Source organism: Platalea leucorodia (assembly GCF_965183815.1).
Source record: "Platalea leucorodia genome assembly, chromosome: 6".
Lineage (NCBI taxonomy): Eukaryota > Metazoa > Chordata > Aves > Pelecaniformes > Threskiornithidae > Platalea > Platalea leucorodia.
Window position 1 is genome coordinate 29,195,912 of NC_138828.1, and position 25,789 is coordinate 29,221,700.

The following is a 25,789-nucleotide window of genomic DNA, read 5'->3' on the forward strand; positions in this document are numbered from 1 at the left end:
CATCTGAAATCTACATAGTTAACCCCCGTGAGGAAGACAGCATAGCTGAGCACAACTTTTTTTCCCGCCAGAGGGGTAACTTATCCAGGTCTGCTCAGTTTGGCTTCAGCCCGCTTGCAGCTGAGGAGTGCTGCAGAGCAAGCCCCGCGCCTCATGTACAACCTGCAGAGAGCACCAAGGAATTGTAGCTCCGACCGTACTGCAGCGGCCCGAACAAAACAAAACAACCCCAGCCTGAGAAGATCACGCGAACTTCTCTAGGTTGGTGACGAAAAGCAGGCTGGGTGGATGTGGTGCTTGCGTAGACTCAATTAAAGGAAGTATTCAAGACTGATCTAATTATCACTTACAGATTCAGCACATTCAGCCCAGGGCTCCAGGTGTTTCGCGCTTTACTAACCTGGTACTACACTGGCTTGTTTAAATTGCCCATCGTGGACTGTCCTGAGAAGGACAACCCCCCTTTAAAATAATTACAAGCAAACAAAAAACCCTCAGCAAATCCAGTCTTTTCTGTATGGGTTCAGTGTTCAGAGGGGAACTGGGGATAAAGCTTTATTCCCCTTCTGTGTTTTTATCTGTGTCTTGCTATCTTGTTTGTGTAAGATACGAAATTTCTCCTCCTATTATCCTGCTTACAGCTTAATTGTGTACTAATTGGAGACCATACTTCTGTTGCTCTTCTCTTTTTTGAGTCTCTGTACACGCGTCTTCCATGAGAGAGATATGCAAGTACCCTCTTCAATTAAGAGAAATTAAACAAGATCTAAAAGCTCTCACCTGAATGTTTTACAAGATTCCCCTAGTTGACAGTGATGGGTTTGGCTTTAAAGCAGCTGGTATCTGGGGAGGGTGGCAGTGGGGACTGGGCAGTGTGCTGGGAACACAGGTAAGTATTTCCCTGCAAAAACACGAGGCCTCAAAGCTGCTTTTTTTATTACCTCCGGATTCTGCAAAGGGCTGGTTATCTCACGCTGCGAGCCAGCATGATCAAAGCCCCGGGAAAGGTCAGGCATTCCTCCAGGAGTGACACTCGGCTGCCGGCAGCACTCCTCCAGCCCACGGCTCCCACAGTCCAGGCTGCGGCACCGCACTGAAATCCTTTATCTCGTTAACGAGTGAACCTACAGATTAGCCAGCCTGGCCTTAGCTTGGTGTTGAGAGCATGTAACACCTGGCCTGGGTTTTCTGGAGAGGAAAGGTGTTTTTCAAAAAAAAAAAAAAAAAAAAAATTTGTGGGGGAGGCAGCATTTCCTTCCTCTGACTTAGTGTGAGAGAGCTCGATGCTGAGAAAAGCCGTGCTCCGTCTCTGTGCTACACCGAAGGAGCTGCTTTCCTCATGTTCTCAGCTCCTAGTTTTGTGCAAGTGATACAAACGGTGAGTTCCAAAATATTGGGCATATGAGAAATTATCCGCAGTATCTTCCCGTGAGAGGATATTGTTTTCTCACTGTTTTGATAGACTGGCATTTAATTACTCATTTTGAGCTGGTTATCCCCCACAAGCAGCTTGTGTGTGGATAGGGAGGTTTGGGGAGGGCGAGCGGAAGGAAGAGATGTTTGAGGTGAGCAGATCCCATCTCTGCTTCTGCACATTAGATGCCATATTTTTGCATCTGTGCCGGTTCGGTGGCATGAGGGGCTGTACCCCTCAAGTTGGAGTGACGTGGGTTCACCCTGTGGCTCATGGTCCCGTGGCTGGCTGTGGCTGGGGGCTGACTGTCCTGAGCCCGGTTGGTTGGCGTGGTGTTTTTGCCAGCTTTGTCTTCAGGCACGGGCGCTGAAACTACATGAAAGGCAGGGGGGACTTCTGCCTGCGTTTCACGGTGTGATAGCATCTTGGCTGTGACCCAGCACCTGTGAGATGGTGGAAGCATGTTAACAGCCTGACATCTGGGGTAATTTTTATTTTTAAATGGGGTTAAGGTATCCTTATCCTAGGTCTAGGATAGGAGTAAGAGGGACCTATACATGCTTTCTCTCCAGCAGCATGCAATATTACACAGCAAGGGCACTTACTGCCAGGAAAGGGGAAAATTAATTAATTTTTTTTTTTAGAACAGAGCACTTGATTCCTTGTTTAAAGGTCTGAAATAGATGCCCCTGAATCTATCTCCTAGCTTGTTTCTTGAATAAAGGGGCAGTAAAAATTTACCTCGTCTGCAAATAAATGTGGCAAACTGTGCAACGGGCTGTGGACAAGCGGCCTCTCGAGCCAACTGAAAATCTGTCTGTGTGTAGCCTCTACCAGGCCTGCAGCCAGAGCACTGGTCTCTGCTGCCCAACCTCCAGATGATCCTCAGATCCCAGAGTATCAAGCTAAAAAGTGTGCTCCCTCTGCAGGGGAGAGGGGAGGGTCTGGTCCTGACCTCTGAAATACCGTGCTGGGAATGGGGAGAGAGCCTACCAGTTCTGCTGGGAGCAGGAGAAAGAGAGACGGAGGGGGGAAAAGAAAAACTTTGTTTTCTCCAGTATGCGGTTGCAGACCTCGGCCACGTTCCTGGCTGGTGGTGGCAGCTGGAGGGGTTGCTGGGTGGGAATGTCGCTGCCTGAGTTTGCCCAGCCCACCCCAGGTGCTGCAGCGGTTTTGGGGTTTACTGCCCCACAGCAGCGCACGTGCAACGGGCAGGTCTTGTGTAGATACCTCCTGTGTCCACCCCCAAAAAGAAAGGGGTTAGCGTTGCATTTGGGCGTCTCTGGCACTCTCGACCATTCGCCCCGTTGAGGCAGTGGAGGGGGGAGAGGGGCTTGAATGCTTCCCGAAGCTCTCCTGGCATGAGCTAATTTTTTGCCTGATAAATTGTTTAGTGGTGTTTTGCACAGTCTTAACGTGGCCGTATTTCTCCCAAGCGCAGCCTTTATTGCAATGGAAAGTACTGAGGAGGGATGCGGTTATGATAAGAAATTGTCCACCTCTTCCCCTGCCACACTTCGGGGGGGAGTTAATTGCACAGAGGAGCGCTAATTGCATGAAAAATCAAACTGTTGGTAATGACAGGGCAATGGTAAACTTCGGAAGTGCCTCTTTAATGAAATCGAACATAACTCTCATATAATGTTTGTTGAGTTTAGTCGGATTGAATTATAATTGCGGGGTGACCCGTTGCTACTAGCGGGGCTCTGTGTGCAGCCGTAGGCCCATCTGGAAGGGTGATTTACTGGAGGCTTGGGCAATCTGGCAATTTAGGCTCTTTTTTACGATGTTTAGACTTCTACCCATGTTATAAAGTGCAGCACAGGGTTTTTATGAGGATGTAGGTGCCTGCTGCACAAAACTTAGGTTGTGGGCTGGGTGTGTTTTTTTCCTTTTAAGAGTGATTTTTAAATTTTAAAGGGCAGCTCTTGAATTAAAAAAAAAAAAAAAGTCAAGCCTAGCAGCAGGCAGAAATATCCTGCGCAGGATTTAAAAGACATCACGTGTGTTGTGCATACCAGCAACCTTTTTTTAAGCCCTGTGGCCAACTGGGGGAAGGAGCTTAGTAGTAACAGACCAAATTGAGTTGGGTGGGAAGGGGGAGCAGGTGAGCCCCTATCTCATGGGCTGCCCAAGCTGAGGCCACCCCAGCCACTGGAGAGCCATCAGGTTAGTGCTCAGGATGGCCATGCGCCTGCATGGGCAAGGCCTGAAAACTGAGGGAAATGCCAGTTTTTGGGGAGCCTGAGGGTGCTGTGCAGTGCAGTAAAACGAGCCAAGCTGGGCCAGGGGGGTCCAGGCAGCTTCCTGGGGGTGAGCGCAGGGTGGTGGGGCAGAGGCAAGGATGGGTGGTGAACAGGGCTGGAGCAAAGCTGGAGGAGAGCCAATGCCACCAACACTGGGAAAGATGCATTTTGGGTCCCGGGGACTCCCTGGGTCACAAGGGTGTATTTCAGCAGGGATGGGCAGTTCTCAGAGGCTGATCTAGCCCCAAAGCCAACATAGGAGCATCCTTGCAGGGCTCCTTTATTGGCTCCTCTGCAGCTGGAGGCAAGGCTTGCTGTGAGCTTTTTTGTGTCTGCTTTTCAGGGAGGGGAAAAAAAATTTTTCCTAAGCTGCCCTGGGAGACAGCAGGCACGAAGATGGGGTGCTCCATCTTTTCTGGGTACTCCTTTTCCCTTCCTTTTTCCGCTTCTGCTGCAAACAGGCTGGCAGCTTGCACAGGCCCATTATAATTACAGTACTCCCCTGACCTGAGTCATCTCCCACCAGCAGTCCATGGCTGGGAGGCGTTGGGCCCTTCTTTGTGTCTTCTGAGATACCAATTGGCAAATGGGACTAAAAATACCAAGCGTTTAGATTATGCGTTGGTAGCTCAGTGTCCAGTGGAGCGTTTTGTGGTAGGTTTATTGGTCCTGTTTACACCAAGAGTCCAAATGAAACAGTCGGCATCGATGGTTTCGGCCAAAAAAAGTGTTTGCAGCCCTGCTCCTTTGAGCCCGTGCCTTGTTCGAGTCATTCTTTGCTCGTCCTTAGCTGTGTGCTGTGATTTTTATATTTTTAGCTACACGTAAATGTAATTTTAGGGCATGTTTTTGTGTCTCATTGACGTGACAAACCCTCGTGGGACTGATCTATAAAATTAAGTTAGTAGCTTTTCAACACTTTTGTTTGTACTGAAATCATCTTGCACAATGTGGTAGAGAAATAATTCCTGTTGTGACCTTCTACTGATGGTTCAAATAACCTGTCTAAGAGACATCCTGTTTCTGGAGGGCCCTGTTGCTTTAATTCCTGTTAAAATTGGTTTTGCCTTCTGTAGAACAGTGCTGCAGAAATTAAGTACTTGCAAATGCGTTTTACCTCCAGATAAACGTTGCAGTTTGCATTTTCAATCCTAGTGAAGCTTTAGCAGACTGCTACTTTTGGCCTAATCATTTGTACGTTTTTAGGTTTTTTTTTTTTTTTAGTTTAAAAATGAATATTTTATTTTAAGCCTTTGGACCATCTTGCCCACATCCAATGATGGATGTCTAATGAGATGACTTTTTACCTCTGCTAAATGGTTATATTGTTTGCACTGATGTATGCTAAGACTTGATGCATTAAATCTTTGGTCATTAGCAGATGCCATTAGCAGAAAAGTCCAAATCACTTAGAGCTGGGACTTAAGACTTTTCATTAAAACCTGAATTTGCATGTTATTGGATAAATCTGTTAATACGGTTTAGCTGGACTCAGGGAAGTTTCGTGAAAACTTTTTCCAGTGCGTACAAGGGGTCAGCGGTGCCTGGGAGCCTCAAATTTGGAGAAACTGGCCCCTCTGGTGCTTCCTTCCTACCCCATCATACACCGAACGACCCCTGCATCGATCCGTCCCGGCCCTGCCTGCCCCCACTGTCCTTAATGCCACGCATGCCGCCCCGGCTGTCGGCGTTGGGCTTCAAGCTGGGAGTGGGTCTGCTCCAGTTCTGCCAGGAAATTCCCCTGAAGTGGCTAAAATCCCAGCAGTGGGGGCTCCTCCCGGCAAAGCGTGGGCAGCCCTTCCTGCCACTTTGGGGCCAGAGGGGCTTGGCCTTGGTGGTGATTTCCCCACGGGAGCCTTTCGTCAGCGATGGCGTGGTGGGGAGTGGGGCTTGCCAGGAGCAAGGACCAGCCGAGGAGTCATAAATGTAGTCAAATTCATCACTCCTCCTTCTTCACATCCATTTCTATCTTTTTTTTTTTTTCCCCTCCCCCTGTTTTTTAGAAGGCGGATGAGGCAGGAGCACTTCCAAAAACATCGGTCACTTTGGGTAGCGTGGCCAGCACAGCTTCATCTCTGTTTTGCTAGAAGTAAGCAGTTGCTGGCTCGTCAGCCTCAGCTGCAAATTCAGGCATGGTGAACAGAGGCTTTGGATATGTAAAGGTGTGTCAGGTACTTGCACAGGCATCTGAGCCCTTGTCCTTACCTTCTATGAGACAGAGCTCAGCTGTCTTCCCAATGTGTGTCATGCTCTTGCTTTTCTTAATCAAGAACACTTCTATTCGGTGCATCTTAAAAACTGCTGCTCAAAGAGAAGTTGACCCATTTGGCAGTCTTCTGGGCCTCTGATGGTCTTTGTTATGGCATGTGGTGTTGAATAGGCTGTAACATAGACTTAATGTAAATACATTTAGTGGAGGTCTTATTTCAAGCACTTTTGATCCATTGCCTGTGTGATGCTGAAAGGCATCTTCCTGTCACCAGGGTGCAGGACGGGGTTTTTTCTTGGTTTCCCCCAGGAGCCTTGGTCCGTATCCTGTGGGATGTGAGGAGACTGATGAGGAAAAGTCGTCCCATCCTGTGACGCACGTTGTCTGCCAGAACAGGAACGCCAGGCTTCAGAAGCTGCAGTCGGACTGCCTGCTTCCACACAACACTTGTATGTTCATGTAGCAGATGGCATTTCACTTGCCTGAGCGGTTTCCATGCTTGATTTAAGTGGGTGCTTGAGGGTGCAGGGGAGTCCCCAGTTTGAATATTGGACCGAAGCGCATCCCTTTGGACATTAGCTCGTGAGTCTGAGTATCCCGGAGAAGATGCCGAAGCTGTTGTGAGCGGGGATACTGATAACCAAGCAAGCAAAACAAGCTCATGTCTATGTCTTAACTCAGCAGACAGCTCCAGTGACAGAAACCAGAGCAGTGTTGTCCCCAAGGAAGAGCTGAAGACGGCACAAGAGGTGACACCAGGATGGTCTCTAGCATCTTTCCACCCACCCACCCCCCTCCCGCCCAAAACCCCCAGGGCTCCCTAGCACATAACGCCTGCTGATCCCCCCTCCGGCAAGTGGCCGGGCTGTGGCAACCGGTTCCTCTGATGTCCCACGGGCTTCCTCTGCTGGTTTCAGGCAGTGGTCCTTATCATTAAGGCAATTAATAAGCCAGACCCCATGACTCAGAGGCCTGAGCTTGGGCTTGTTAAAACATTGCAGTGCCTGTGTTCCCCTTGGCCAATAGAGAACACAAAGGGCTCTGGGCAGGTCAGGAAACGATGGGGGAAAATGCCTTTTCAGCTGACGAGCCCGGCTTATGTGTGCCAAGGATGCACGAGGCAGGAGCAGGGATGCTGCACAGGGTAAAGGCTGGGGAGCTGCGGCCCGTGGGACACATTGCCACTTGGAGAGTTAAATATTTCCAGCGCTGGCAGTCCCATTTACCAAGGTTTGGGACTTCGTGACCCCTGGGGTCGAGTGTGATTTGATGCTGCATGTTGCGGCTTGTTGGGTGCGGGCTTCTTGGTGCACGTATTTACATCAGAAAAAAGATGAACTGTTGAGGATGGGCAAAGTTGAAAGGACCATCATGTGGGAATTGGAGCTTAAAACGAGCATTGGCTGGCAAATTGCAGAACATTTACTGGCAATTAATGGCTATTGGGGAGGGCCCGGTGCTGAGTTTGGAGAACGAAATAAAATGCTGCAACATATTTTAATAGGGAAACCCTTGCCTGCGAGCATGTGGCTTTGCTGGCAATTTAATGCCCTATCAGTCATTAGTACATATTTCTAAAACTAATGGGCTGTACAACACTAAATATAATCTGTGTATATGTGAACTTACAGTATGTAAATAGAAATGGGCTTGTCCTCCCGCGATCGGAGCCTTGCAAGACCTGCCTGGCTCCCCGCGTGGCTCGCCAGCACTCCGGGTCTCCCGGCAGCCTTCCTGAGCAGGCGAGAACAAACAAATTAAGAAGTCACGGGAGAGAAGAAAACAGAGATAGCAGGGGATTTCTAATCAAGCTATTTTAATACTGGGTGTGCTTTAATCACTTACTTAATGGCAGTGCTTAATGAACACTTGAAATAAAGCATGTTTCTGTCAGAGATTCAACACCCGTGTTTTTAAAGCTGTCTTGAGGGAACTCGAATGTTTTTTACAACTTTTCAGCAAAAACCCGTCACAGTTGTGCTATATTAATTTCCAGGATTGAAGGCGGGGGAGAAAAGTTGGAAAAAGACAAGAATGTAGAAAAGCCATTAGCATGGTGGTTTCTTACTAACGTTGCAATTAACCTGAATCTGGTTACTGATTGTAATCCGTCTAGATAGATGCTTATCCCAGGCTTTATCAAATCGCATTTACTCTTTTCTTTGCAATGCTCCCCTGGCTGTTGTACTGAAGTTCTTATTGCACGCCGACCTTTTGGGCTACAGGCAGAGCGGTTTGCTCTGACTCCTCTCGCTCGTACGCTGCCTGCATTTCCAGCCGTGACACCCCCTTTGCTTTGGGTGCTGATCTTTGTGCCCGCGGAGCATGGCACAGCACCGTCAGCCATGGAGCTGCCTTTCCCATGCATTGCAGCCGCAGCTGGTTGCTGCTGGGCTTCCCAAAAAAGAAGGCAGTCTGGGCAGCTGGGAAAGGGGCACAAACTTTTCCTGCTCCTGAATAACCATTCATAAAGCTCTATCAAGGATCCGGGTACCTCCTTCGCCTGCTGATGCGCTGGCAGCTTCTCTCCATCTCCTGGGGGCCTCCTGGGCTGCTGTGGCTCTGCGGATGCCTGATGCCACATGTCCTGGGGAGGGGGGGAAGCCTTCAATGACTGACTTAAAGTAACTTTCTTGTTTTCCCCTTCCCTGGCTCCGAGCACTAAATACAACTTAATGACCCATTGAAGCGCTGAAGTACAGGACGTGAGGAAAAGGGGGACCAGGAGGATTTTTTTTCTGACCTCAGCTAGCCATCAGTTTACACCTTGAAACGCGCGATTTTGATTCTAGTTTTGTTCTGACTAAATGTTAGCAGTTGTAAAGCTGTAAAGCTTCACGCTGAAGTGGATGCAGTGTTTTCCTTTGCCTCCCTACCAGGGCAAGTCCCTGGGGTGTCACCCCCGCTGTTTGTAAGCATGAAAGGTCAGTGAGATAAACGGCCTCCCATTGCCAAGTTGTGAAGCAGGGTAAAAAGACTACGCCTTTTTCATTTGGCTTTCATAAATCACAGTATTCCTAAGCCCTGTTTCCTGTGAGCAGGGTGTTACTGTGGGCATGCTTTCCCCTCCCTGCTCCTTTTGAGCTTCAGGTGAGGCTAAAAGTAGGGTTACAAATCCCCCCCCCCCCCATCTGCTATGTAATTTTCCCAGTTTCACTGTCTAATGATTGGAGGTTTTGAAAATTAAGCATAAAATGATCTCTGCTGTCAAGAGCCTAGAAGGAGGTTGGCTTTGGACATAAAACTATTTGCTGTAAATAAATGGTTTGGGGACAGGGGGGAGTAACCTGAGTTCTCTACGTATTGGGCTTGCTGCGCCTCTGCAAAGTTGTCTATGGAAAGGGATTGTATGATAGCTCCCAGGGAGCTGGCAAATGGTAATTGCAATTGTTGCTGGTGTCGATTAGCTTGTTTCATCTATTGGTAGCAGTTCTGGCCAAAACACCTTACTGTTACCTCCTCTTCTTCCACCTCTGGTTCCCCTGTGCTGAAGTTTGTCTGTGATGACAGGTCCATGGTGAACCAGAACATGGGCCTGGTTTTGTCATTGCTCCAAAAGTATGTTCTTCTTGGTCTTGCATTTTTATTGCAACAGCTGGTCGGCAAAGGCATAAATGCAGAGTTACTTTGGCCATTAAAATGCTATTGCTATTTTGAGAGGACAACTGAAACTGCTATCTTCTGGGTTTGCTAAAACCTTCTGCCTAAGGATGATTTCAGGGCTCTAGAAACTAGAAGTTAAATAGGCTAAAAAATGAACGGATTTTTCATGTCTCTTAAGGTCAAGGTATCCTCAAATCCTCCAACAAGTCATTGGTCCTTTTATTGTGCTGTACTGCTGTAGCAATAGTGGAAGGGTTTGGGGTTGTTTTTTTTTTTTTTGGAGGAGCTGTCTGTTTTTGTGTTCCCCCCCGAATTTAACATTTGCTGTCAAAAACTTGAAGCAAAAGTGACCCTCTCTTTCAGGAACGAAAGGGAATGCATGCATTTCTCCTTAAGTTTTTGCTTCGTTTTTTTAATTGGCTTATTTTAGTCTGAATTGTGAAGACCATCTGCTAGTGCCTGTACCCAATGCACAACTTGTTGACAGGAGAGGAAAAGTAGACAGGCTGGGGCCTTTTTTGGCTTTTTAGAAGCAGCTTCATGTTTAAAGAAAAGAGATAAAACGAGAAAACAACGCAGCACCTCTTTGGGTGTTGACCCAGGGACGCTTGGGTCTTGTGTGCACGGGCTCGCTTGCTTGCAGTTCCCTGCCCGCCTGCGACCCCTTTTGTAGATGTGCATCCTTTGAAGGGTCGTTAATTTAATATCTTTCTCTGTGCAGCAGCTGGAACAAATGGTCCCCCCAGCTCCAGCAGGAGCTCCCAGCCGCCCGCCTCACCCGGCGCTGACCTACAGGCATTTTTGCCGTGGCTGTCTCAGGCTTTTTATAGTTTTTGCGCACTTGTTGCACATCGGATACCTTACAGGTGTGGGCCTTCGCTGAAGCATTAGCTAGCTGTTTGGGGAGGGCTTGGGTTTTGTTTTTTTTATCTGGCAGTCTTGCTTTTCAAAAGTCAGGAAGAACTTCCTGGATTCAGCCTGGATCCAAGATGCAGAATTTCACCATCGACTCACCGGAGATTAATTTGAACTGTCTGAAAGTGTAGTCCTGGGATAAGAGGCCAGGGCTCGTTTAAAAAGGTGAGTGACACTGCTGCGTTTGTGTGCTGGTAGAGGAGCTCCTCCGCCGGTGCTGGGTGCTGCGTGTGGCACAGGAGCCGATTCCCACGGGGAGGCAGCAGCTGTGCCACTGCCACGGCGGGGGCGTTTCTTCCCCCATCCTTGCCCTGCCCAAAATGCCCGAGTACAGTTCAAGCCTGGTGCTTGCAGGCTGTGATTACTGTTTGCAAGAGAAACATTCACTCCTGTCCTGACTTGGGGGGTGGTTCCTGTGTTACTTTCACACAGCAATAGTTTTAAACTGGTCTCCGGTGCACGGTGAAGCTCCTTGCCGGAGTAATGCCTACTGCTGAGTCAGGGTCCTCGTCCCTGCAAGCTTGCATTGGGGATTTTGGGTTTTTTTCAGGTCAGTCATAAAACTGAATAACAGCTTCATCCATGCACTAAGTGGTCAAATAATGCAGCTCCTGCTGTTTCCAATAGATGTATTTTCTCCCAGCCCTGCCTGTTTGCCCTGTTGGTGTCCCTTGAGGGGACCGTCCCCTGCCTGCACTGCCTCGCCTCAGCCTGAGCACATGCTCAGGAGAAACAGAAGATACCGGCTGTGAAGGCCAAGCTGATGAGCAAATGTCCAAGCAGCAGAAGTGACCCGGGGAGGGCTGGGGAGAGTTCCTTTGGGTGCAGGGCCAGTTCCCGAAGGATGCTGCCACAGGCTCTGCTGCAAGACTGTGCTGTGGGACTGGAACCCTAATGGGCCAGTGGCCTCCAAGAAGGAGGCCACCAAGGTTTAGTCGCTCAGGAGTGAGTGTCCTTTTGAGCTGGGTCCTGTGGGGCACAGCTGGGTGTCCTCAGGCCAACAGATGAAGGGTGATCCCTTTGACGTTAATCTTTAACGTTTATAACGGGTTATGACACCCGCATGACAAGGTGCCTTAAAGCCTTACACCTTTGTAAGCCACAGGTCCTCATTTTTAGCTGTTTATTTTTTCCGAATTGCAGATCTCGAGCTAGGCTGTGCGTTCAATTCCCTTTACTTTCCAGGGTGTGTGAAGAAGCTTAGGCCCAGAGTTTAATGAAGATGACAAAACTGATGTGGTGTGGAGGTAACCACGTATGCTGTGTCAGAGCTGTGTTAGGGACTGTTTCAGTGAACATCCAACTTCTTCAGGTTGTCTTGGAAATGAGAATTGCATTCTCATCTGCTTTATTTTGTTTCTAGAAGCTGCTTAGTACCAACTTGTCCCAAAATATTACATTTTGGTGGGTGGATGAAGTATAATTTCTGTACTGAAATATTGAAGAACCTCATATAGGGCAATGGGTAATTATGTAATTGTCTCATCAAAGGCGTGTGGACTGATTGCGTTCTCCAGGAGAAGATTTTTAAGGTTGTATTGAGGAGAAAAGGTCCTCCATGAACTGTGCCTATATTAGATGTAAATGTCACCAGTGTGCCGGGGAGAGCCATGCTGGTTGCTAGCTTGGTTAGCAGGGGCTGAGCGAAGTGTGAGGGACCGAGTTCCCCCTGCATGGAGATCACACTGACCCAGATCGGCGGTCCCTGGTTCAGGTCTCTGTCAATCGCTGAAGTGTTTCTGCAGCTGTATGCACCATCTTTGGAGGATTTAGGGAGATGAATGTAGTAGGGATGGCATGTTTGTGGGAGGAGGAGGAAGCCTATGGGCAAAGACACGGCTGTGGTAGGAGGAGTCTAATCAGCACTGTCTTGTACGTCAGCGTGAGGTGGGATTTTGGCCATGTTGGTCAGCTCTGAAAAGCCTTTGGGGCAGTAACGCCCACTGCAAGCGGGTGGTGGAAGGGGCTTCGACATTGTCCCCAGTCCAGATGTCCCCAAGAGTGAAGGGTGCAGGCTAACATCCGTGGGACGGGCCCGGGGGTGGGAGGGTTGAGAGGGCAGCAAGAAGAGCATCCAGGTCTGCATACGAGATCTTGGTCTCCTGCCCTGAATGCTCTCTGGGAGGAGGGCCCAGGTAACCCATCTGGATTGACTTGTAGGGCAGGTGCCACAGCAGAACCGATTTAGTCCATAGGGCTTTTGGAAAACATGTCGTCAGGCCTTTCTCATCCTGGTTTTGTTTCGCAGGTGTTGCCCTGTGTTTTCTCCCCCTGTCAATCACTGTGGTTGTCTTGGTGGGACCACAGGGAACAGGGAGGCTCAGCCTATGCCCACCGAGCCCCCGTCTGGTGCCTGGCAAGATTTGGGTGGCCAGAGCTCCCTAGGTCTTCCCAAAGCAGTGTGGGGCAGGCAGGCTGGAGAGCTTTATATTATTATTATTATTATTATTATTATTATTATTATTATTATTATTAATTTATTTATTATTACTATTTTTTTTCCAGTTTCTGGCTCTGCAAGACCCTCAAATGCTCTTAACGGTGATACAGCCCGTTTATATGTTAATTTTAAGCCCACTGACAAGCGTTTTCCTTTTCTCCTGACTTCTCACGGTTCCTTTGCCCGTTGAAAGCCGCTGCTGTGGGCTTAGGGGATAAGGTGCCGAGAATTAGAAAATAAAATAAAATCTGCAAGATGCTGGAGAGCGAGGGAGTACGGGGATTGGCTTGCTCAAAGTACAATGGGTGATTTCTGAAAGCAAGTAACCCTGATACCAGGGGCATGCATGACAATTACATCCAGTATAATACAAAATGTTAATTACTAAATTTTGAGAAATTAATGCTGATTAGTAGCTGCATGTGTGTGACCTAAATACATCTATTGCTTGATCTTTATTCATAATATACAGTTTATTGTTGATAAAGTAATTGCTGAATGGTGGGCTAGCCCACAAGTCTCGTAGCTAAAGACTGAGGCCTGATCTGTAAAGCGTCTGAAATTTGTTGGCATCTGTTTTTTATTAAATTTATACAGACAGGGAAGATGAATAGCAGTCTGAGCTATCCCCTTTACGACTCAACTCATATATATTATTGAGAATTCATATTGCTTTTATTATTTGGTCACAAAAATGGGCCTAATGCTTGTTGGCTTTAAAACACCTACTGGCGCTGCTTTCTCTCTCCATCTTGCAAAATATAAGACAAGGCCGAAGCTTAAATTAAAATCCTCAGGTTCTTATCTCTTTCCCACAGGAAAGCAAATCTGTGTTGAAAACCGTAAAATTAAGAGGAGAGCAAGGATAGCATAATTTAGCAAAAATTCATGGCACCAAATTCTGAGCTATATGACTGGAGGGATAGGTCAGACATTAAGAAGATACTGCCTGCTAATGCAAGTTCCTTAAGGTGGTGCTCTGGAAACAAGGCAAGCAGAAAATGCTGCACTGGTTCCCACTTGCTCCCTTTCTTCTACTCCTATTGGCCTTAACAATAAATTGAGTTGTCCATTTAATAGCCCTTCTGCTTCTAGAAGTCCAGAGAAATCCTGGGTTTGTACTTGGAGTATTGTCCTAACATCTGTTTGTGCCGGGATTTCAATAGTAAGCTCAAAGAAAATTAATTTCACTGGGCTTTTAAATTATTTTTTTCGTTTCTTAATTCCTAGTATTTGACAGGCTGTCATTGCTGAGTTTTATCAGCGTTTCTTTCTGAAGGACCAGTGCTTCCCCCCCCCCCCTTTTTTTTTAATTTTAATAAAAACCTGTTTGGGGCATAATTATTTTTGCTAAGGGGCAGGGTACAGAGTGGCAGGGTACAAATGAATAGCGCCTGTTACACACTGGCATCATTGCTACGTCTCATCCTGCCATGGGCAGAGCCACTTGTGTTTCAAGCAGCGTTAGCGCGGCAGGATTTCGTCAGGACAGGCAAGTCCTGTTGTCTTGCAGCCTTGATCCAAGAGCGTGATTTTGGGCAGCATCCCTCCGTCACGCCAAGTGCCCCCTCCCCTGTGCCTCTGTGGAAAGGGCTGATGGGAAGCATGCGTCTTGGCCCGCATGGGCATCGCTTTACGGCACCCATTTCGGGACCTTCTTGGGCGTTTGTAGCACTCCTGATTTCTCCTTGGCGCAGTGCGGCGAGAGGCCTCCCAGCCGTCCCCGGGCGGTCAGCGGGTCTCCTCCCTAACTGACCCCTCTGAGAGGCCACTGCCAAATGCTTATATATGAAATTAGGCTTTTAAGGGTGGCTTTTCAGTTATTTGCTATCCAGACTGGGAGGTTTCAAGTGGAGTTTGTAAAATTGCCAGGGGAAAAGCCTGCCATACCCTCTGGCAAGGCTGGGGGCTTGTCTCCGCTGCGACATGCCGCGGTCGTGCAGGAGAGCAATGGAGAGGAGGAGTGAAGTCAATGATGCTTGTGTTGCTCTTAAGGCTGGAGATGTGGCAAACCTGCACTTAAAACCTTTTTCTTTTTTTGTTTTTTTTTTTTAAACGCTGATCCCGTAACCAAATGGTTTCTCCAGCGCTGCTGCTGGCTCTGCCAACCTTCGGTTGCAGCCCTTGGTGTGTGGTGCCTGCCTGCCCGGCGTGGTGCTCCTCCTGCCCGGCAGCTCTCCAGCTGCCGCTTCCCCAGCCCCATCTCCGTGTCTCCCAAATGCTTTTCCTCCTGCTCCCGGCCCCACCCATTTCCCTGCATTTCCTCAACCCCTGCATCCCTCCTCAGGTGCTGGTGATTCGAAAATGCCAATTCTGGCAGCAAACCTGGTTGCCATCCACCAGCCTCAATGTTGTCCCCGCTCCCTTCAGTAATACAAATATGTAAAAGTTGCATTTTGGAAGTGCCTTTTTTTTTAATGCAGAAGGGCCACCTCTCTAACACTATTTAATTCAATTTTTTTTTCTTCTCTTGCAGTCAAACAAGGTGCCAGTGGTACAGCCTTCTCATGCGGTTCACCCCCTCACCCCTCTTATCACCTACAGCGATGAGCACTTTTCCCCGGGGTCGCACCCGTCTCACATCCCCTCTGATGTCAGCTCCAAACAAGGTGAGCCCATCCCATTCTGGCAGGGATGCAGAACAGTCCCAGTGTCCCCCGTGCTGCTGATATGGCTTTATTCTTAATATTTTAGAAGGAGGGTTCCAGGTGTGCATGCCTGCTTTCAGAGACGGTCATTGTGCCGTGATGCTGATATTTAACTTGGCCATTTAAATCTTTGTGCTCTTTCTAATGTGATAATTTGGCCTTGCTTTACTCCTCACAATCTTTTAAAATCTCAATAAGCAGCAGTCAGTCCTCACCACCCCCTTTTGTGCCCGAGGCTTGCAGCATGCAGATGCAGAAACGGCAATCATCCCTCACCTTCCCGAAAATGGGGGAAGAGTACTTCAGTAGTGGTGTTATTGTAACATTTTCTTTCCCCCTTTTACTTGAAATTGTATTTTATGTCCTTGTATTCTGGCTGTCCGAATTCTTCCATATGTCAGTTGGCATAACTGAAGCGTAGCCCATAAAATACATTTTTGAGCCTGTGCAGGTTAAGGCTTTGCAAACATGACATTTTTTAACCTTCTGATGCCCACTGCCTTCTGCAGAAAGCATTGTTTTAGATGCCAGAGTCGTGGGTGTCAGTTTTCTCTGTGCCCCTAGGACTCTTTAAAACAAACAAAAAAGCCCTCTAGATCCTCATCTGGGAGCGTCAGACCAGCCCCGCTCGGGGTCAGTCTGTGGGTTCCCCGGGAAGTGTCGACAACCTCCGAGGTGCTGAGCCCCGCCTGCACCGAGGGCTCCCGCCCAGCGCCCCGGCAAACCCTCCCCAGGAAACCCCTGGGTGTGTTTGCTTGTGTTGGGATGCAGGAGCTGGGGGGGATGCGATGGTTTTTGGCGGGGTGCAAGGGGAGGGCTGGCCCTGGATGGCGCAGGTCTGAGCCAGGGTTTGGGTAAGCAGGCGGAGGAGGAGAAGCCTGCGCAGGAGAACTGGTGGCGAGGAGGGAAGGAGAGGGAGCAGAGGGTTTGTGAAGGCGTTTGCTGTAGTCGGGACATCAGTACATGGGCATGAAGTCTGTCAGTGCTGGAGCTGGAGGGTGCCTCTCCCTGCCTCTTTCTGCACACACATGTCCCACCACGTGGCGTGACACCTAGTTGACAAGTTCCTGAAGCTCTGCTTTACCTGGGCACATGTCCACATGCACAGTTGTCCCGTTTATCTGGAGAGTTGTCTAGCCACCATCATCCAGGGGGAGAGACTTTTTTTAGTTCTGACTTTCCCTGAATGCCTAGTTTTTGTTTTGGCCTTGCTCCACAGGTAATAACATGGGCTACATCCAGAAAATACCATGGCCTTGTGGCTCTGCATGGTTTTGCTGTTTGTTGGTTAGTTGTGTTGGTTTTTTTTGGGTTTGGTTTTTTTTTTTTTTTTTTAGGGAGCGGGAATACAAAAAGCACTCTGCCTGGAAAGCCTACCCTGTAAATACACTTATAATATCTTTTTCAGAGTTGGAAGAAGCAAATGGAGACCTCCTGTCCTCATTTGTCTTCCTCCTTTGCATCAGTGCCCAGGAGAAGGATATTAATGCTTGCTCCTTGAAATCCCACTGGTGCCGCACATGTTAGAGTACAGGATTCTCACCTCTTGTCCAAGCTGGCTGTGGTGGCCAGGGCACACCCCACTGCTGCAGTTCATGAGCTCAAGGTTTTCACTTACTGCGCAATGGATTTCCCCTCCTGCACCCCAGTTCTTTGCCTTTACCTCTGGTTTATTTTTGTACTCTTCTCCTGCAGACCCAAACTGAACATCTGGTTAGTTGTTTCTGCTGCCTGTCCTCCCTCCTGCCTTGTCTTGCCCTCTCCCCTGTCCAGCCCCGGTGCATCTCACTGCTCACGTCCCCGGCCCTGAGCACAAGCCCAGAGAAGGGCTCTGCAGGGGGGGCGGCCAAGGACGTCTCTGTCGCAGAGCTCGTGCCCCTCTGCTGTTCGTGAATGGGCTCTCGATCCCTTTGCACAGTGTCTGGTGGAGACGGGGGTGGATAATGCGAGCTGGAGACTTCTGGTTTTGGCTGTGATGGTCTCCTTGATGTGTGTGGTCTTTCCATGCTCCCCATTTTGGCGCCGCTGGCGTGTGGGAGCAGCCCCAGTGAAATGGCCCATGCAGTTGCTGTGAAGAGAGGATTTTTTTCCCTCAGGTCCTCTGCCAAACGCCTCTGACCATTGTTTCTGTCCTCGCCTCCCACCGTGGGTCTGGAGCGAGGCACTGCCCCAGTGCCCCAGCCCAGACGCCGGGCTGCCCTCCTCCCACCGAAATCCGCTGGCGGGGTGGTGACAGGGGGCCCACAGCAGCTTGCCTGCAGTGCTGCCTCTCACACCCCAGGCACGTTGGGATGGACACACAGCCACTGCCTTGCTAAAGGCGGTCACTTCTTTTTTCCCTTTTATTTTATTTTATTTTATTTTTTTCTTAACCCTCCTGTGAGCAAAAGCTTACTTTGGAGAGCACTCACCGTGCAGTAGTTGCGTGTGTTCCTTCTGGGTATTAGGTAGCTGGCAGCCCCCCGTGAGGGGCCACAAGTTTTGGACTAGTGATAACGACTGTGCATTAGTGCAGAAAGAGCAGCGTTGTCCCCTTGGGTCAGAAATGCAGATTTTGGGGAAGGAACGGCCCAGCTCCTTGTGCAGAACTTGGTCTGGCAGGGGCAAGGTCATGTCGTCACTCCCAGGAGTATCAGCCGTCACTGGAGATGAGAAAGATGAGAGGCTGGGCTTGTTTTTCACCTTTTTTTTAAAAAAAACCTGCTCTGAAAGAGCATTCCCTCTCATAAAAATCCTGGGATATAAAGCGTTCCCTCTCCTGTCAGCCACCAGCTGTTTTACACCTTTGAAAAGACAACTGGCCAAAAATATGATCCTCGGGTTGTGGTCCCAAGTATGAGAATTTAGCTGTTTTGAGACAGTAACACCACCATTATTGTTTTCCATCCTTTTCCGTGCACAATCCCAAAAGATATTCTTCAAATCTTCTAATTAAATACAGAAGATTTAAATACAAACTAGGGGAGGAAAATAAATCGGTTGCATCAATCTATAAACCAAGTCTCAAGGTAGCACACACTTGGTCTTGGACCTTTGGAGTGTCACCACATAAATATTTAATGCCCTTTTAAAGCAGCTGATTTAACATGTGAAGTAGAGTTAACAATTCCTTCTGCTTCAGCCCCCTCTTCCCCAAACACATTTAAATAAACCGATGTCTTTGTGGCCTCTGCAACTGTAATTCCATGTCTCCTGGGGGCACGAGGTTTAGGTGAAGAATGGAGACCACAGACCCTTTTGGGACAAGGATTAGCTTTAATCTTGAGGTGATTCTTGCAGTTGTAGGACTCTGTGTTCTGGGGAATGTGAGCTGATGGATCATTTCTGATGGGACTCTTATTTTTCCATGAAATACTACCAATGCAAAACAGATTGACTTGGAGCCCACAGGAGTCAACTTGATGAAGAGCTTAGTTGGAGCTGGAGTGACAATTGGAAGCCGAATGAATCATATCAAGTGTGACCATTACAGGCCTGAAAATGATTCTTAATTAACCACTGATCCTCTGTGGTAGCAAGTTTCCAAATCTGTGAATCCATAAGGGAACCTGCAAAACGTACAAGTAGCAATTTACCTAATCTAATAGCTCTGCCGCGCTGCCTCTTTGACAATGCTTTATTTTCCTCTTGTTTCATGCTGTGTTGTAAGAGGTCCTCAGGATCCGATCGGGTTTGGTGAAACCATGAGAGGACGGTATTGCCTAACGCGCTCTACAGGACATCTAAACTTGCGCAGGCCCTTACCCATACATTTATTCCCTCCTTCCACTTTGTTTTTTCCAGTATTTCCCTTTGAATTGCAATATCGTGTGCAAGTTATATCTTATTTTAAAGGTGGCGTGGGTAGCCCTTTGCTTTTAACACTAACCAACAATATGGTTATTTCTTATCTAGAGCACTAATTCCATCGTAGCATTGGCCATGTTAGCTGTGAACTGTAGTTCATGTGTGGTATTTTGAGGGGAAAGTCATTCATTCTTCTGTGCTCTTTAACAGGCATGTCCAGGCATCCTCCAGCCTCCTGATCTCCCTACCTTCTATCCCTTGTCTCCAGGGGGGGTTGGACAGATAACACCACCTCTTGGCTGGTAAGATCTTTAGCTTCTTTTCAGACAAAGGGTGCATGTTCACGCCATTTGCTGTTGTTGAATCAATCGCAGCATTTACAAAATAAGAATGTTGCTGCAGTAAGAAATTACTACGTTATTTAGTTTGAAAAGATCAAAAAATGTTGATCTTTGAAATGAATTGAATCTAGTTTTTGAACACGTACAGAAATTGAAGTGTGTAGATTTTCACTTTGAAGTCCTATATATTTCTTATGGCTCAGATTTGTGGCTCTTGGCATTTGGAAAGATAGCAGAAAACAGTTCTCAAGGTATTAAATGTAAATTTTTAATAAACAGAATTGCAATTACTGAGGGGAGGGGAGGTAAGAAGGAACTTTGAAGTGTGTGTGTGGGGGGAAATCTTGAAACTGCACCAAAATGGCGAACAAACTTTTGTAGTCTGCTGCTTCTTACAGTTTCTGTATGGAGAGAAGCCTCTCTCATTGGGAGATTTTGCTGCTCTTGCTAATGCTAGCCCTCTCAGGATCTTTCTCTGCCATTCAGAGTGTCATTTTCCTTTTGGAGAAAACGTGGTATTTTCAGAGTAATTGATTTGGCAGGATGCTTTGTGTCTGCTTGGGGTAGATAGGTACTTGCCCTCAGATCTGTCAGAGCAAGGAATAAGGAAACTCGGCAACAATTTCGGTGCTTTAGAACCTGTATCTTGACTAATCTGTACCCGTGCAATGAGCGATGCAGATTTGATTTTTTTTTTTTTTTAGTGTGTTTATGGGCGGGAAACATGATCCAGATGACAAGAGGCATAGAGAGTAGAGAGCAGAAGATGGTGAAATGCTGTATTGCTGGCACATCTTTCAGGAAGTGTCACATGCCTTTTTGGAACAAATTATTATCAGATACCAAACTAAAATATGGAAGTATCTGACTATTTTTTCCTTCCCGCCCTCCTCCCGGTTCGTTGCTGCTCAGCTGACTCCCCACCTCCACCACCACCAGGCAGTTCCTGGCATTCGTTTTCCAGATGTGGTCAATCATTTCTTTGGAATGGTTTCTTGATGCAGAGGCTGGGGGAAGGGAAGAGGGAAAAGAGAAAGAAGAGGAGAGACAAGATCCGATCTTACAAGGGTTGGGGATGTGTTCAGCAGCACTCACTGACAGCAGGATGTGCCCAGCCGTCCCTTATGCTATATGGCTTCCAGCTGCCTTCTGTGCGGTAGTGCTGCTGAGACTTCTTCCACCTTTTTTTTTCCCCCCTTCCCTTTGAGCACTGCTCATTTCCAGTAACGTACTCCAAGTGTGAAACCTGTATCCTGAACCTTACAAAGGCCAATGTCCCTTTTTCCCCCCTGAAAGCTGAGCTGATAGTCCGTAAGTAACCGTTTGAATAGGATTGATGTGTGTGATGGTCTTTCTGGGCTGGTTCAGGTATTTGGGCTGAGCTGGTATTTGTTTGCATTACCATAGCATGCTACTTGAGCATGTTAATTGTAGTCACAACCTGAACCATTGCTAACTGAAAGTAACCAATATGTAATGATGATGATAAAAACTAGAGTGCCCAAATGACAGGGTGGTGACAAAATGTTCCCTGTATGTGGGAGTATAAAGGAGGTAAGAATTTCATACAAGCTCCTTTTACTGGATTGCAAAGTTTGAACTTTAAGTAGTTAAGATGGACTTACGTTGCTGTGGGCTTTTAGGTGGTTGTGAGGGGTTTTTTTTATCAAATAAATCTCTATTTTCTTAGAGAAGCTGGCCACTTCTACCTCACTATAGAAGATGCAAATGAAGAGAGTCCTAAGTTTTCAAAGACTTAACAAAACTATTCAAAAAGTTTTCTAGCTTCACAATTCACAGTCTAGTGTTCTTGCACTGGTCTACAGTAGAACTGTTTGGAATAAAATGCCTCTTTCATAAGAGCTAGTTAACCAAATCTGATTCCGGTGCTTTTAAAACTAGGCGAGAGAGGGATAGAGATAGAGAGTGTGCATGCATGCGCGCATGTGTGTGTGTATGTGCGTGCACGTGTGCTTTGGGGGAGGAAGGCTGGTTGTTTTGCTTTCTTCCCCAGTGGAAAGACAGATTGGGAATCTTTCAATAGCAAGGGAGAAACTCCAAAGTGTTCAAGTATTCGTTAGCTTTGAATACAGCAGAATTCTTGAAAGTGTTACCTATTACTATTTTTTGTGACTAGTACCGAGTTCCCATCAAGTGCTTGTAACTCTAGAGTAACTACTGAATACCATATCATATGATTGATGGGTTCCTTTCTTCTGTGACCTCAGGCAAGGTCAGCCTGTATATCCCATCTCGAGTGGATTCAGGCAGCCCTATCCATCCTCACTCTCAGTCGACCCTTCCATGTCCAGGTAGGTGTAGGAGGTGAATGACTGACTGGGGAGTAACTGCTGGCATTAGAGGGCAAGTTGATCTTCTGCTTGCATCTTGGTCTGCCTTTGCTTGCTTTTCAGTCAGCTAAAACTTTATGCATACATTTTTATTTAACTTATTTGTGTATATACAGTTTGCCTGGATCCCACACTGGTCTCATTCAGCATTTTCTTGGCAGTCTCTGAAGTATTGCAATTAGGAGAAATGGTGAATTGTCCACAATTAATTGAGCTGTTCCATCTGAAATGAGTCGCTAGTTCATTTCTAGATGCAACATATAGTGTGCATCCTTGGGTTTTGCTCATGCAAGTATGCAACCAGGTGGATTGTCACGCTAGTCTGCGTTCTCTAGTTCTAATTTCAAAGTTGTTGTTAATTAGTCTTGAATCATTTAGGTATCACTCCATGTGGAAACTTGCTCGCAAGTAGGTATTTCATAGCCCAAAGCCACTAATGGCAAGGGATGCCAGCACAGTGTGTTTGTACTGGTGTGTGAATCAGGCACTGTGTCTTTATGTCTAAGTGCAAGCAAGCAATGCTAACTGAGACTTGGCCGTGACACACTCCAGACCTCGTCTCCTCTGCTTTTGCCCTCTAAAGGCAGCTTCTGCATCCTGTGCTTGGTGTACACAAGGTTGCAATATACCATTCTTGGGTGTTTTGTTTGGGTTTGGTTTTTTTTTTTTTGTCACCTGAAGAAGACACATCCTCTTGCACAGGGACTTAAGACAAGCTACTTGATAAGTGGTGGGTCCTCTTGCCTCTATTTGTGTGGGCTGCTTTGGATTATCACTGTCCCTTCACTTCTTTACAGGGGAATAAGCACGTGCCTGTCAGGGTGATTGAGAAGAAAACCCATTCTTTCTCCATAATAAAATGACTTGATTTGGTTACAGGGCTTTGTGTTTGCTCTATTTTGATGGCATGAAGGAAAAGGGTAAGGTGACTAGGGAATGGAGAAAGGAGAGGCTGGATGTGATTCCTTAACCAGCACTCATTCAGCAAACCTTTGGAGCATGAGCTTGCTTTTGATGTTAATGGTACTTTCCATCAGTTCAAAATAAAGCATGCAGGTTTTCTGCTGCACCTGAGCTTGCAATGCTCAGCACCTTCAAGATCCGTCTCAGCTGTCCTTGAGGATGACCTGGGATAGGAGGGTGGGATGACTGAGTTAGTGGTACTTTGGTTTTTCTTTTCATTTTCCTTCTTGTACAAATGAAAAGAAGGTTTATTTAGGACAAAAGTCTCTCTCTCTCCCCCTGCCCTGCCCCCTCCCCCTTATTCCAGGATGCAGGATTTTTTTAGTTTCTTTTTATTTTAAGCATTTGAGGGAAGGATGGTGAGTTTAGGTGAAGTGATGTTAAAATCTTTTCGCTTAAGTAACTTGAAAAGTAAAAGATTCCTTAGAGATCCTTCAGGGACTTCTTGAGAAGACTCTTCTTTTATTTTATTTGTTTCTGCATGACAGTTCCCTCCTTTGCATTGGCTGGTGGTGGATATTTTAGGAATGTTTATATCTTGGTGTAGAAATACAGTTTTTGGTTAAGAAATGTGTATTTTTATTGCTAGTCAGTGCAACAGTATAACCGTTAAATGTTTCTTGTGTGCATTGCTAAAACTGTTTGCCTGAAAGGTAATAAAATAACTTCTTTACAACCAAAACGTTGGCTGGTTTGTTTGTTTGTTTGTTTTTCTTGAATAAGTGGGCTATAATGCACAAATCTTAGCCAAATATTTTTCATGCTTTCCTAAAGAATTGTCTTCCATTGCAAGCTCTGTAGTGTTTGCGTTCTTGGGGCATCCCACTGCTGTCAGACGTGTTTGATGACTGTCTTCAGTAGTGTTACAGACCTTTCCTTGTTTTCTCTTTTAGGTTTTCACATCACATGATTCCTGGTCCTCCAGGCCCTCACACAACTGGAATCCCTCACCCAGCTATTGTAACACCTCAAGTAAAACAAGAACATCCGCACAACGACAGTGAGCTAATGCATGTGTGAGTGCCTTTCTGCACTAGCCCTTAATCTATAAATGTTTGAGAACTAACTCTATCTGAAGAAGAGTCAAGGAGGTTAAAAAAAAAAAGTGCCTTTCATGTCCTCTTTGAATTTTAACTCTTCTCCTGTGACTAAAACGGGAGATGTGGGCTACTGTTTGGGAAGAATAATGAGACATGAAGCCATTTCTCATTCCAGTCCAACACTTTTTAGCTATCAGCAACAGTCATCTTGATTCAGACATAATCATGGACCTGTCTACCTGTGGATGTTGCTTGAGTGTGAACTCATGGCCTTCTGCTGGAAAAGGTCTTACCTGCAAAACCTACTAGTAAAAAGCAGCCCTTTTGCTTAGTACTGGAAGGCAAAAGGCCTAAGACGTGGATGAGGAGCTATCCTCCTGCCTGTAGCACTGGTCTTCTAGTGTACTATGGATAGCCCATTCGAAAAGAGAATGGAGACAAGTGATGGATTTGGAGTGGATTCACAGATCAAATGTTATTGGCTAGAGAATGTCAACCTGACATCCTCCCTGGGTATTAAATTAAGTCAGTTCTCTGAAAAGATACGAAAGTGGATGGGACATTGACCACTGAAATTCTCATTCTTACAACTTAAATGGTACTGTAACCACAGGTTGGTAATTTTCCATTGAGTTTTTTTAGGCTGAAGGTAAATGGAATGCTTTTTTTTTTCCCCTCCTTTCCCTTTCCCCCACCACGTTTTAGGAAGCCTCAGCTCGAACAGAGAAAAGAACAAGAGCCAAAAAGACCTCATATTAAGAAACCTCTGAATGCTTTCATGTTTGTACATGAAAGAAATGAGAGCGAACGTTGTAGCAGAGTGTACTCTGAAAGAAAGCGCAGCTATCAACCAGATTCTTGGCAGAAGGGTACGTACAGGAGGGTGTGTGTGTACTCACGTGTGCTGCTAATTTGTGTGTGTTTCCCCTTAGTTGGGGTGTGATGGCTCACTTTCCTGCTTGAGGTGCTAACTAATGTGCGACTATCAAATTAGCTGTAGAAGATAAAACATGCAACTAAAAATAAAAGCAGTATCCTTGATTTTCTTTTTTCAGCATTAAACAACATCATCAAATTGATGTCTGTTGCACTCATGTCGTGGCGTCAGCACCTCAGGCATGAAATATCCTCATTCACACATGGCAGGAGCGTTCAAATCACCTTCTGGGTCCTCCCTTAGGCTGGCGTCCATCAGAGCAGGAGGGGGGTCATTCTAAGATGAACACTGGATGCCAGAGGAGATGGAACTCAAAAGTGAATATAACGTAGTCCCATTGTAAAGTCATGTGGGGTTGGGAGGGACCTGTGGAGGTCATTTAGTCCAACACCTGCTCAGAGCAGGTCCAGTTACATCAGGTTGCTCAGGGATTTTGTTTTGAATGTCAACTCTAAAGTAAGCAGCCGAGTACTGATGATCCCAGTATACGTCCCAGAGCCTTGCTGAGAGCCATTTGCTTCTGTGGCATTGTCAGGCCGCATGTTTTGTTGTTCCATGCTCCGAAAAAAATATGCAGGCCACCCCACAATTACAAACTTGATGTTCACTGTCAGTGTTGTTCTTTCCAAGGGAAAGTAGCAGAGGTAAATACCCATTTTGCCCTGACTGTCCTGGAAATGAGGAAAAGGGGACGATTTTTGCATCAATCTGAGTTTGAGTAGCGATTATTCAAATCCCCCTTGCTCAGTGAACCCTCTTCTTGATCACTGACTAAGGCAGGATTGAGAGGCCACTGCAAACTCTCTGAAAACCCTGTGCTTTTTAAGTGGGAAGTCACTATATGACCTAAACTGCTACTTCTCTGGTACAATCTGAAGATGACTTCCCCCCGCCCC

General features: G+C 46.9%; 1 protein-coding gene across 1 annotated transcript in view; it reads left to right on the forward strand.

Moving 5' to 3' along the window:
• The window catches only part of LEF1 (lymphoid enhancer binding factor 1), a 67,608-nt gene that overhangs the window by 26,086 nt on the left and 15,733 nt on the right, over window positions 1-25,789 (forward strand). The window contains 7 exon segments of the mRNA XM_082315049.1: window positions 15,304-15,436; window positions 19,472-19,494; window positions 19,496-19,563; window positions 21,831-21,914; window positions 23,810-23,932; window positions 24,662-24,737; window positions 24,739-24,825. Coding sequence (XP_082171175.1) covers window positions 15,304-15,436; window positions 19,472-19,494; window positions 19,496-19,563; window positions 21,831-21,914; window positions 23,810-23,932; window positions 24,662-24,737; window positions 24,739-24,825 — 594 coding nt within the window.